Here is a 12,625-nt window from a genome sequence, read left to right as displayed (position 1 = left end):
CAAATTTCAACTATCAGCAAACAGTAAGTGGCTGATTTGTAGATGTAAAAATGATTACCCACACCAACTCAGCATTATGAAACTGCAGATGAAATAAAATGTTATTCCATTTTAGAGAAGCCAAAAAAAAAGATTCACAGAGAAAGTGGCTGCCAGACCGCTGCTTTGGCAATACAGGTAAAAACCATGGATTGATTATTGTTTGCTCAAAACCCAGTGGCAACAAAAACACAAAGCAAAACTTGTTATTTCAAGCCTTTAGATACACCAAAAAGTTATACTCATTCAAAGTTTTGTCCAGAAAAACCAGAAATCCTAGTTTGATGTGCCCTAACTCATAAGTGATTTGGACCATGATCCCTGAAATCAATCAATAACTTTTTTCTGAAGTATGGAATTTTCTGGTAAAATTTTACAGAGATCCATAAAACTTATACAGAAATTATTGTCTGTAAACCATTTAATGTGTGTTTTTGACCCTTCATCAACAGCTACGACAATAACCCTCAAAATCAATCCAAACCTTCCTATTGTAGGGAGGAACATTGTGCTAAAATTTTACAGAGATCCATTCAATGTACTTTTTAAAAACTAAATTTTCAATTATATGCCGTCAGATTTCTGAATGTTTTTACATGAGTGCTTATATACCAATAAATATAATTAAATTGTGATTAAAATTAGAAGCAAAATATAAACTAAGTCTAACTTTCCATCTAAGATAAATTTTGTGTGATTTATACAACAATAAAATCTAAAATCTAAAATGAAATATTGAAGGAATTACGTAAAACATTAGATCAAAAACATAAATTGCCAGTTTGGCAGCATATCTGTGAAAATGAACTGATATTGAATTAAATCTCACCATCCGTATCATACAGATGTTTGATCTAGCTATTACATAAACAAGGTTAATAGAGCACTTACATGCTTTTCACCATTCTTATTTTAGACATCTCAAGAAAAAAAGTTAATTCCCTCTGTGCTAAAATGAAGTCAAATTAGTGAAGTTATTATCACAGTGCAGACTTCATTAAGGGAAGATTCTATCTGTAGTATTAAAGAGAAACTGCATAAAATGTTTTATTTATGTAGTATTTTCAAATGTTTTTTTGTCTTTGAACTTTTCGATTCTCCTAAATTTTCAAGAATATTTTATAATCTAAACCATATTACACCGTTGGTTTTCCCGTTTGAATGGTTTTACACTAGAAATTTTGGGGCCCTTTATAGCTTTTTGTTCGGTGTGAGCCAAGGTGTTGAAGGCCGAACATTGAGCTATAATGGTTTACTTTTATAAATTATTATTTAGATGGAGAGTTGTCTCATTGGCACTCACACCACATCTTCCTATATCTATCTACATATGTAGTTAATACATTACAAGGTGCTAAGAAACAATCAGCAAGCAGGATAAGGGTTTGGCCATTGTTAAGGAATTTGCTTTTACATAAATCTCTTCAAGGCTTTTTATAATACAAGCAAACAAAACTTATAAACTAAGGTATAAAAAGATTCTCAATACGGGGGTGGTTGGTAAAAACTTAAAGATGGACAAGAGCTGCACATCTGCTCAGAATAGGTATATGTTGACATTATCAAGGTCCACTACTTCTTAAATGCAGAAACAGTGCAATATTAAGCAGTTATGGTAATTTACTGTGCATATTCCATGGGCTTTGTCAAAATATCAATTGGCCAAAATGTTCCACTTTGTTTTTAATTAACTTATTTCGTAAAAGAAAACATGCAAACAGAAAGGAATATTTCTGTTATCACAGAGATTGTCTCGGTGTGTAACCTAATCTATTTAATGTGATGCTGCAAAAATAGAAAATAGCACACCTTAGTCTTGTCCCAATATTAATGACTGTTTCTCTTTTGAAACTAGAAATGTGAGTGAAAGAACAATAGCATATTATTCCTCTAGGTAGTGTACTATAACAGTGTACAGTTTCATCAATATCCATCAAGCATTGAAGGAGGATTTGTGCTTACAAGGCTCATGGAGGAACAAACATTCAGACTAACAGAGTGATTCCTATAGCCCCAACCCCCACCCCAAGCATTGGCAGGGGTACTTTAAAATAAAAAGTACAATTCAAATACAAAAATTTACTGATAATAAATATTAGTTATATAAGTCAAAATTGATCTTTGACTGACATTATATATCCCCAAATTTAGAATTTGTAAATGCCTTTTCTCTACCGTATTCCTAATTCATGCCAACAATGAGGCTGATGACCTAGACAATAGAAATAGAAAGCCATTCATCTTCTACTGCTGTCAACTTTGTTTTCTCAACAAGTCTTGTTTATGCATTTCCCATCCCCAAAACTATCTTTTTCTGTATCAAACAATCTAAATTAATGAGAAAACAGTAGAGGAAAAAAAGGCATTTTCAGCGTAATTACATCTAGCTCATTTGTTATTTAATGACGTATAACCAATGTTCCAAGGCAACAGCCAGAAAATACAGGCGAACTAACACAGTCCAAATGTTCTTATTAGCAATCAGAAACAATAACCTTGTGCTTTATGAATCTGACAACAAAAAAATACATATGGTATCATGTGACCCTTCCCATGGTTCAATGCAAACTCATCTAACCAAGCTGGTTCTGTTCCAAGATAGCTGGCATTCTTAGTTTGAATGTTAACATCGATTAACAAGCATGTCAACAATAGTCTCTAATTAACAAACCAAACGTTCCAAATCAAAAGATTTTCTGCCCTAATGAAGATGCTCTGTTCCTCTTCACTTTGCATGTCTCTGTTATTTAACTATCTTTTTTCATATAATTAATTCTGGGTGTTTTCATGTGAACATTTATGTCTATTGTTTTTATGTTTATACCGATCTTTTCACTTAGCCGATTTTTACAATTTGTTTTTATGTTGTGCTGTCACACCACTATTTCAGGTTAGTAGAGTATCAGGAGCAAAAACATTTAATTTGTTTTGTTATAAATTAAAGCATAATGATGAGTTTTCTTATTTGACTTTTTTCAAATTTGCGATGTTGGAGCCTTTTATAGTTGGATTTAAGATATAAGGTTTATCTTATTGTTGAAGGTTGTATGTTGGCCTATTTTTGCTTATATCTACTCATTTGAACTCTGGTGGATAGATGTTGAGTTAACAATCATAATTTATATTTAAAAGAATCTAAACACTACCTCAAAAGTGTAGTTGTTCCAGGAAATGATCACATAGATTGTGAACCAACGCTTTCTAAAGAACTATCAACAAATGTTCATCAATGCATGACAGAATTCCTGTGCTCTGTTGGCTTTTAACTGCCTTTAAAATCAATTCTCTCTGATTTTCTATGCATGATATTAACTCAAACTGTCATTTAACAATTGAATGCTAATTTTATCAAATTTAATCAATATGAACGCACGTAACATGACATATTTTGCATTAGAAGCGGAAACACTTCTCACTTAACGTTGACCTACATTACTTGCTCTCCTATTGCTTAAAACGCAAAGAAACTGTGTACTTATATTTTGAGTACAACCGTTTCATAATACATTTAATAAGAAATCTATACTGTAAGCAATACCATACATTTAATCTCTTGATTTACCGATTACATAACCTGTGTCTTTGGTGGCAAATGCATAACACATAAAACAACGAACATTATATCAAATGCAGAATTACAGTAACTGTCTCCTTTGAAGAGAAAATTATACTCAAGAATGCAGTTTTCACGTAATGTATTACATTTTTTGAACTTATTAACAACTGCAGAATTGGTACATCATCACCAGACTTATGTATCTGTCCATTAACATTACTTTCAAAAATATATAGGAAGAAAAGAAAATCACTAAAAATAAATTAATAAGGAATAAATTATTGGTAGATATGTTGTTTTATAGAAAACCACTTTTGAAATAGAACCATTGAAGACAAAAATTATGACCATTTCAACATTTTAGATGAAAGTTTATAAATGTAGTTTTATATAGTGTAAGTGTTACTATTCCTAGAAGTCCCTGGCAACAATACAGACAATCATTTGTCTTATACTTGTGTTAAAATCTCATTAAACTATAACAAATATTTCTTTGGCTTTTGGCACTTGTCTTATTGTGTTTTTGTGGTATTGGTTATTAATTATAACAGGAATTTTCTTCTATAACAGTATAATCATCTTCAAATTGAGTTAAAATTCCATAAAATTGAGTTAAAGTAAATTTAAGAGTGAAGGGACAGATGGAGGGATAGGCAGTGGAGTACTGCTAACATTGGATGTTACTATTGAACATAAAATATGGATAGTATGGGTAGTATGGTTGTGGTCCTCTTGAATTCTTGATTTGCAATGCAGTCACTAAAAAGTATAAGGACTACTTTTATGACAAAACCACCTAGCATTGCCTTATCCCCTCATCTGACAATACTATAGCTGATAAAAATCAGCATGAGTTTGGTACATTGTTGTAGGTATTAAACAAGGACATCTAATTGCAATACACAAAGTATTTTAAGATGTACTGGAATGATCATCTACTCATATCTCTAGTATATTTACAGGATGCTTTAAACAAATAATATGTATGTCTGCCCATTTGCAGTGACAACTTAAGTCTAACTGGTCATTGGTTTTCTTCCCGATTTAGAAATGGCAGGTATTAGAATAAGTATAAATGACTAGAAAATCAACCTAACTTCCTTCCTAATAGAGGCTGGAATCTGTACTTTTCATGTACTGTGGATTCACTTATTTTTGTGGATTCAGGAGAACTTACATGTTGGTGGATATTTCATTTCGTGGTTTTGCTGAAGTCTGCATACATTAGCCTGTAGAAAATTTATTAATTCCTTGAACATTTGATTTTGTGGTTCATCTGTACCAACGAAATCCACGAAAATTGGTACCCAACGAATAATAATGAATCCACAGTATACAAATTAACATCATTTAGGGAGGAAAAGTAAGGCAATAATAGGCTTGTTAAGGAAAAAGTTTGCTAGCACTGATTATGGAAAATTAGAAAGCTCATTCTCTTGTGAATTCAGAGGAACCAGTTTTTCAATATCATAATATCATAAAAATTACTGTTCTAAAAACTTGTACTTTACTTCACCCAGACAGTTTCTTCCAATTATCTGAAATTTTAATTACTTGCGTTCTCTTTGGTTTAAAAAAGTCATGTAAAATTGCTTTTTTAACATAATAATGCATTAACCATTCCCTTTTCAATGATGTATAACAATTTTTTTCTACATCACTGAAAAAACAGCGATAAAATAATCAAGTCTTTACACATAGACCATCATATCATTCAAATGAAGTAACATATCAATAAAACTAACTGTGCCAAATTTCATACCACTTTCACACATTTATATAATATGAAAGCAACCAATTATAATATACAGAGACAAAAGTCTTATTCTAAGGTTTTAGCTGACCCATCTGATAACCTTTATTGTAATCAGTCTGAGTCCAATAAATAAGTATGTTTGGCCAATATCATAAAGTACAAATGTCGTTCCTTATATGAATTTGTTATATTATAACTATTGATCATCATTTCTAAAAGGAATATCATTGACATTCAATAGTCAGGCTGACATAGATTTTCTAAGAAATCATTGACACAGTTTGTCTAAGAAAAGGCTACACTGAATGCCTAAGAATTTAATTGATACTAATTTTATAGACGCAACATCAAATACAACTTAATTGTGTGATTTACCTGAAGAAAATTGAGATGTTCAGATAATGATATATATATATATAAAGACACAAGCATTTTTATTTTTATAAATTCCTAATTGTTACTTTCTAAGATGTTCAGATAATGAGATGTTCAGATAATGATATAAAGACACAAGCATTTTTTTTTTTTATATAAATTCCTAATTGTTACTTTCTGTTCCTAATTGTTACTTTCTGTTCCTAATTGTTACTTTCTGTTCCTAATTGTTACTTTCTGCTTCATTTGTACACATATTTGAACATTCCAATTATTATTACAAAATGCAGAACCAGTAATTTGACTTTTAATATGCTTATTAAATTAATGTTAAGGTTTATAAGCTTTCTCCTTTTCATATTGTTTAATATTTTTTTTTTTATTCACTTTGAAGTTAGCAGAGTCTTGAAATTATCAACATTCACTTAATGTCATTTTGATTTTTTTGTTTATTTTAAATTTAAATGGATTTCACTAACACATCCCTTCTAATTGACAAATGTGCTTTGGGCAGTGAAAAGTAAAATCACAAAAATACTGAACTCCAAGGAAAATTCAATCGGAAAGTCCCTAATCACATGGCAAAATCAAATGACAAAACACATCAAACAAATGGACAACAACTGTCATATTCCTGACTTAGTACAGGCATTTTCAAATGAAGAAAATGGAATTGAAACTCACTTATAGAACTAATGTTAATGCAACTTTAAGTTAACAATAGGGAAATCCCTCAGTTAGAACTTGTTTGACATGCATTATTCAGAATTAAGGAACAACTTCAAATCCTACAATTTCAAGAAAAGTCAACAGCACTTTATCATATACCATATTCTAAGTATGTATATAGTAACATTACTAAATTGAACTAAATACAAAAATATATGGTACTGCCTAATTGCGCTATAAAAGGCCCCAAAAATGACAAGTATAAAACCATTCAAACAGGAAAACCAACAGGCTAATCTATACAAATAAATGGGGAATGTGTCCATGATGCCCCCGCTTGCATATCATTTCAAGTAAAAAAGAGGCATAACTGAAGGCAGTAAAAGTGACGCTACCCAAATTTGTACTTGATCTAAGTTTTGTGGTAATAAGTATTGTGTAAAAGTCTCATAACATGTGGTTGAGGCTAACTTAAGTCTGAGAACAGAGGCGAAAAATTCAGCAATTTTTTCATTTGCAAATAGGTATAACTCTAAACGGTAACAGTGACACCACCAAAATTCAAACCTGATCTGTATTTCAGGGTAATAAGCACTGTGTATAAGTTACATAATATTTGGTTAAAGCAAACTAAAGTTGGAGAATGGAAATGAAAAATTCCAAAAATTGTATGTATATAAAGAAGTATAACTCAAGAACAGCTATAGTGATGCCACCCAATTTCAAACTTGATCTGTGTTTTGTGGTAATAAGCATTGTGTATAAGTTTCATTTGGTTGAGGCAAACTAAAGTTCGAGATCAGAAACCAACTTTGGGAAGTACGTACATACATACATACAGACCGACAAGGGTAAAACTTAATGCCCCCTCTGCTATGGCTGGGGAATAAAAAGGAGAAACAGGAAACACTTGTGAACCACAAATGACAACCACTGAACAACAGGCAAGTATGCTCTATGTTATCACCTTGCGATTTAATGACTTGACTGTGGTGTTCTGCAGCAGTTGAACACTTTGCTTTGATAAAACAAATTGCAACTGGGTCAGATTTTTTTTATGAACTGCAAAATGTGTAGAGCAACATCAAAGTAACAGGGAGATAATTCAACATTTACAGTTACGTAAAAAGGGAGATAAATTAACACTTACAGTTAGGTCACAGTAAAAGGGAGATAAATTAACACTTACAGTTAGGTCACAGTAAAAGGGAGATAAATCAATATTAATCTATTGATACTTTACTGTGCGTATTGCTATGTGTTTCTTTATTCTACATTACCTAGAGGTTTAGTGGGAAGGTTGAGATCTCATAAAAAATGATTTTCTCTATGTGTGGAAGATCCAGCAGTTGTCTACTCTTTGGTCGGGTTGTTGTCTCTTTGACATGTTCCTCATTTCCATTCTCAATTTTTAAGTCATAAGAAACGAGTGACCGGTGAAAAATAATGTTCTTCCAATTCTTGAACCAATGCATACAAACATCATAAACTTAGTCTTCTGTGCACGAATTTATCATTTTTTTCGCATAAATTTTGTATGTTGGTCAATTTTTTTTTTCAATCTGTCAGTGTTGTTGTGAAAATATGGCAGGTAATTAAAGTTCGTGTTTTGAAGCCGAAGTTTAACAATTGTCACTTGTTTGTCAACAATCAACAAAAAATCAACAAAAAAGCATGGAAATTGAGCACGTGTTCAACATGTAAATTCAGATAATAGTTTATTTTAAGGACATCCATGCGTATTGCGATCACCGGATTTTTACGAGATGGGTCACACTGAGGTCACTTTGCATACGGAAAATATGTCGGGGGAATTGCTTCCTGGAAGAAAGCAATTAAAATAAAGTAAACTTCTTCTAAATATGAATATATTAAAGAATTTTCTTCAGAAAAAAGTATACGTACATAAGTTTTATAATGAAAACTATCCATTGAGTTATAAAAAAACATATGCATTATTTTTTTTAATTTGGGTTTCTTATGACTTTAACTATTCAGTAAATAATGAAGTGTCAATGATGATGCAAGTAAAAACAAAACATCATTGAATAATTACATTAGATGTATGTTTCATTACAATACGTTATTCTGATTGGCTAATTAAGCAGTTGTATCACTCAATAAAACTTCTCATTCATGATGACACGAGGTCCCACAATAAAGTGCACAGGTAAATGAAATAAAAACTTGATAAAAGGCGTGTTTTCATGATCCTATAGGTAAAAATGTAATTATAAGTATTGAATGCTTTTTTTTGTAATTTTATAGGGTTGTAAAAGCGTTGACCGTGCGCACATTTTAAGTATGAAGCGCTTCCGCGCTTCATACAAAATGTACTTCGGTCAACGCTTTTACACCCCAATAAATTTACAAAAAAGAGCATTCAATTCTTAAATAAACACTTTACATTCCATTTAAACTGACCTATTCACCAACTTTTAACATTTGTAGATGGAATAACAAATTAACAAGCCTAACCTGGAATTCCTGTTACCTTAACATAAGCATGGTAGAGATCAGAAGTCTTAGTTACTTCCACAGTTGTGTGGCAAAAAGTTTTCATTGTCTGGTAGTATTAGTATAATTATATATAACAAAATAATTCACTTGTTTACCAGGGACAGGATATCTATATAATTAAGCAAGAGTTGTTTACAGGAAACTGAAATGTTTTGTGTGTTCCATGTGAGTTGCCTGCTATCTCCAAATAAAAAAAATCTGAAATGAATAATTTAATCTTTTTGCAAGGGACTCACTCAAACCTAAAAGTAATCAAAGTGCTTGTAAGTACAGAAGGGTAAAGATTGCATTAATTTATCAGATGAAAGTAAAATAAATATTGCATTGTCAATAAAGCATTGGTTGTAGTTGATTAAACTACAATCTGGACAATGGGAGATAACTATTTTTTAAAGACGACTTTACACAATGACATCATTTATATTTTTAGAACAGATATTAGATTCCTGCACCTTGCAAAAGTGATGTAATTGTCTTGACAGGTGTAACATCATTCTGTGACTTGATTACATAGATAAATTTTTGGAAATTTTCATGGATAGGATGTATAGAATGTTATGATCAATGCACTATATTTGTGTATCAAAAAGGCAGTGGTAAGCCTTGGAAGATTTAGATATCAAGTCAGTAACATAGGATTTTGATCGCATTTCATGCAATCTTTACCCAAAAATTGCATTACAGAAGTGATTGCTATGTGTAGCTGTAGGCCGTCAGGTAACTCAATAATGCAGCAGTATAGGATGATAGATCACTTACATGTATACAGGAGACTGGCAGATCTATATAATTCAGGAGTTCATGGTGATATTTAACAGATAACTTACATGTATACAGGAGACTGGTAGATCTATATAATTTTAACAGTTCATGGTGATACTTAACAGATAACTTACATGTATACAGGAGACTGGTAGATCTATATAATTTTAACAGTTCATGGTGATATTTAACAGATAACTTACATGTATACAGGAGACTGGCAGATCTATATAATTTTAACAGTTCATGGTGATACTTAACAGATAACTTACATGTATACAGGAGACTGATAGATCTATATAATTCAGGAGTTCATGGTGATATTTTATAGATTACTTACATGTATACAGGAGACGGGCAGATCTATATAATTCAGGAGTTCATGGTGATATTTAATAGATAACTTACATGTATACAGGAGACTGGTAGATCTATATAATTCAGGAGTTCATGGTGATATTTAACAGATAACTTACATGTATACAGGAGACTGGCAGATCTATATAATTCAGCAGTTCATGGTGATATTTTATAGATTACTTACATGTATACAGGAGACGGGCAGATCTATATAATTCAGCAGTTCGTGGTGATATTTTATAGATTACTTACATGTATACAGGAGACGGGTAGATCTATATAATTCAGGAGTTCATGGTGATATTTAACAGATAACTTACATGTATACAGGAGACTGGTAGATCTATATAATTTTAACAGTTCATGGTGATATTTAACAGATAACTTACATGTATACAGGAGACTGGCAGATCTATATAATTTAGAAGTTCATGGTGATACTTAACAGATAACTTACATGTATACAGGAGACTGGCAGATCTATATAATTCAGCAGTTCCTGGTGATATTTAACAGATAACTTACATGTATACAGGAGACTGGTAGATCTATATAATTCAGGAGTTCATGGTGATATTTAACAGATAACTTACATGTATACAGGAGACTGGTAGATCTATATAATTCAGGAGTTCATGGTGATATTTAACAGCTAACTTACATGTATACAGGAGACTGGCAGATCTATATAATTCAGGAGTTCATGGTGATATTTAACAGATAACTTACATGTATACAGGAGACTGGTAGATCTATATAATTCAGGAGTTCATGGTGATATTTAACAGATAACTTACATGTATACAGGAGACTGGTAGATCTATATAATTCAGGAGTTCATGGTGATATTTAACAGATAACTTACATGTATACAGGAGACTGGCAGATCTATATAATTTAGCAGTTCATGGTGATATTTTATAGATTACTTACATGTATACAGGAGACTGGTAGATCTATATAATTCAGGAGTTCGTGGTGATATTTAACAGATAACTTACATGTATACAGGAGACTGGCAGATCTATATAATTCAGGAGTTCATGGTGATATTTAACAGATAACTTACATGTATACAGGAGACTGGTAGATCTATATAATTTTAACAGTTCATGGTGATACTTAACAGATAACTTACATGTATACAGGAGACTGGTAGATCTATATAATTTTAACAGTTCATGGTGATATTTAACAGATAACTTACATGTATACAGGAGACTGGCAGATCTATATAATTTTAACAGTTCATGGTGATACTTAACAGATAACTTACATGTATACAGGAGACTGGTAGATCTATATAATTCAGGAGTTCATGGTGATATTTTATAGATTACTTACATGTATACAGGAGACGGGCAGATCTATATAATTCAGGAGTTCATGGTGATATTTAACAGATAACTTACATGTATACAGGAGACTGGTAGATCTATATAATTCAGGAGTTCATGGTGATATTTAACAGATAACTTACATGTATACAGGAGACTGGCAGATCTATATAATTCAGCAGTTCATGGTGATATTTTATAGATTACTTACATGTATACAGGAGACGGGCAGATCTATATAATTCAGCAGTTCGTGGTGATATTTTATAGATTACTTACATGTATACAGGAGACGGGTAGATCTATATAATTCAGGAGTTCATGGTGATATTTAACAGATAACTTACATGTATACAGGAGACTGGTAGATCTATATAATTTTAACAGTTCATGGTGATATTTAACAGATAACTTACATGTATACAGGAGACTGGCAGATCTATATAATTTAGAAGTTCATGGTGATACTTAACAGATAACTTACATGTATACAGGAGACTGGCAGATCTATATAATTCAGCAGTTCCTGGTGATATTTAACAGATAACTTACATGTATACAGGAGACTGGTAGATCTATATAATTCAGGAGTTCATGGTGATATTTAACAGATAACTTACATGTATACAGGAGACTGGTAGATCTATATAATTCAGGAGTTCATGGTGATATTTAACAGATAACTTACATGTATACAGGAGACTGGCAGATCTATATAATTCAGGAGTTCATGGTGATATTTAACAGATAACTTACATGTATACAGGAGACTGGTAGATCTATATAATTCAGGAGTTCATGGTGATATTTAACAGATAACTTACATGTATACAGGAGACTGGTAGATCTATATAATTCAGGAGTTCATGGTGATATTTAACAGATAACTTACATGTATACAGGAGACTGGCAGATCTATATAATTTAGCAGTTCATGGTGATATTTTATAGATTACTTACATGTATACAGGAGACTGGTAGATCTATATAATTCAGGAGTTCGTGGTGATATTTAACAGATAACTTACATGTATACAGGAGACTGGCAGATCTATATAATTCAGGAGTTCATGGTGATATTTAACAGATAACTTACATGTATACAGGAGACTGGTAGATCTATATAATTCAGGAGTTCATGGTGATATTTAACAGATAACTTACATGTATACAGGAGACTGGTAGATCTATATAATTCAGGAGTTCATGGTGATATTTAACAGATAACTTACATGTATACAGGAGACTGGT

The 12,625-nt window shown here is 31.7% G+C and overlaps 2 protein-coding genes across 2 annotated transcripts in view; one reads left to right on the top strand and one right to left on the bottom strand.

The window, feature by feature from the left end:
• LOC139492276 (uncharacterized) overlaps nucleotides 1–12,625 on the bottom strand; it is a 45,257-nt gene that overhangs the window by 13,610 nt on the left and 19,022 nt on the right. The window lies entirely within an intron of this gene.
• Nucleotides 3,702–12,625, top strand: part of LOC139492278 (uncharacterized) — a 43,591-nt gene continuing 34,667 nt past the window's right edge. Inside the window, exon 1 of the mRNA XM_071280495.1 lies at nucleotides 3,702–3,729. Within this exon, the coding sequence (XP_071136596.1) occupies nucleotides 3,717–3,729 (13 nt within the window). The 5' untranslated portion in view covers nucleotides 3,702–3,716. The remainder of the gene's footprint in view (nucleotides 3,730–12,625) is intronic.

This window comes from Mytilus edulis, chromosome 10, assembly GCF_963676685.1.
Source record: "Mytilus edulis chromosome 10, xbMytEdul2.2, whole genome shotgun sequence".
In the NCBI taxonomy this organism is placed as follows: Eukaryota; Metazoa; Mollusca; class Bivalvia; order Mytilida; family Mytilidae; genus Mytilus; species Mytilus edulis.
The sequence above is the reverse complement of the archived record's forward strand: the minus strand, read 5'-3'. Positions and strand labels throughout refer to the sequence as shown.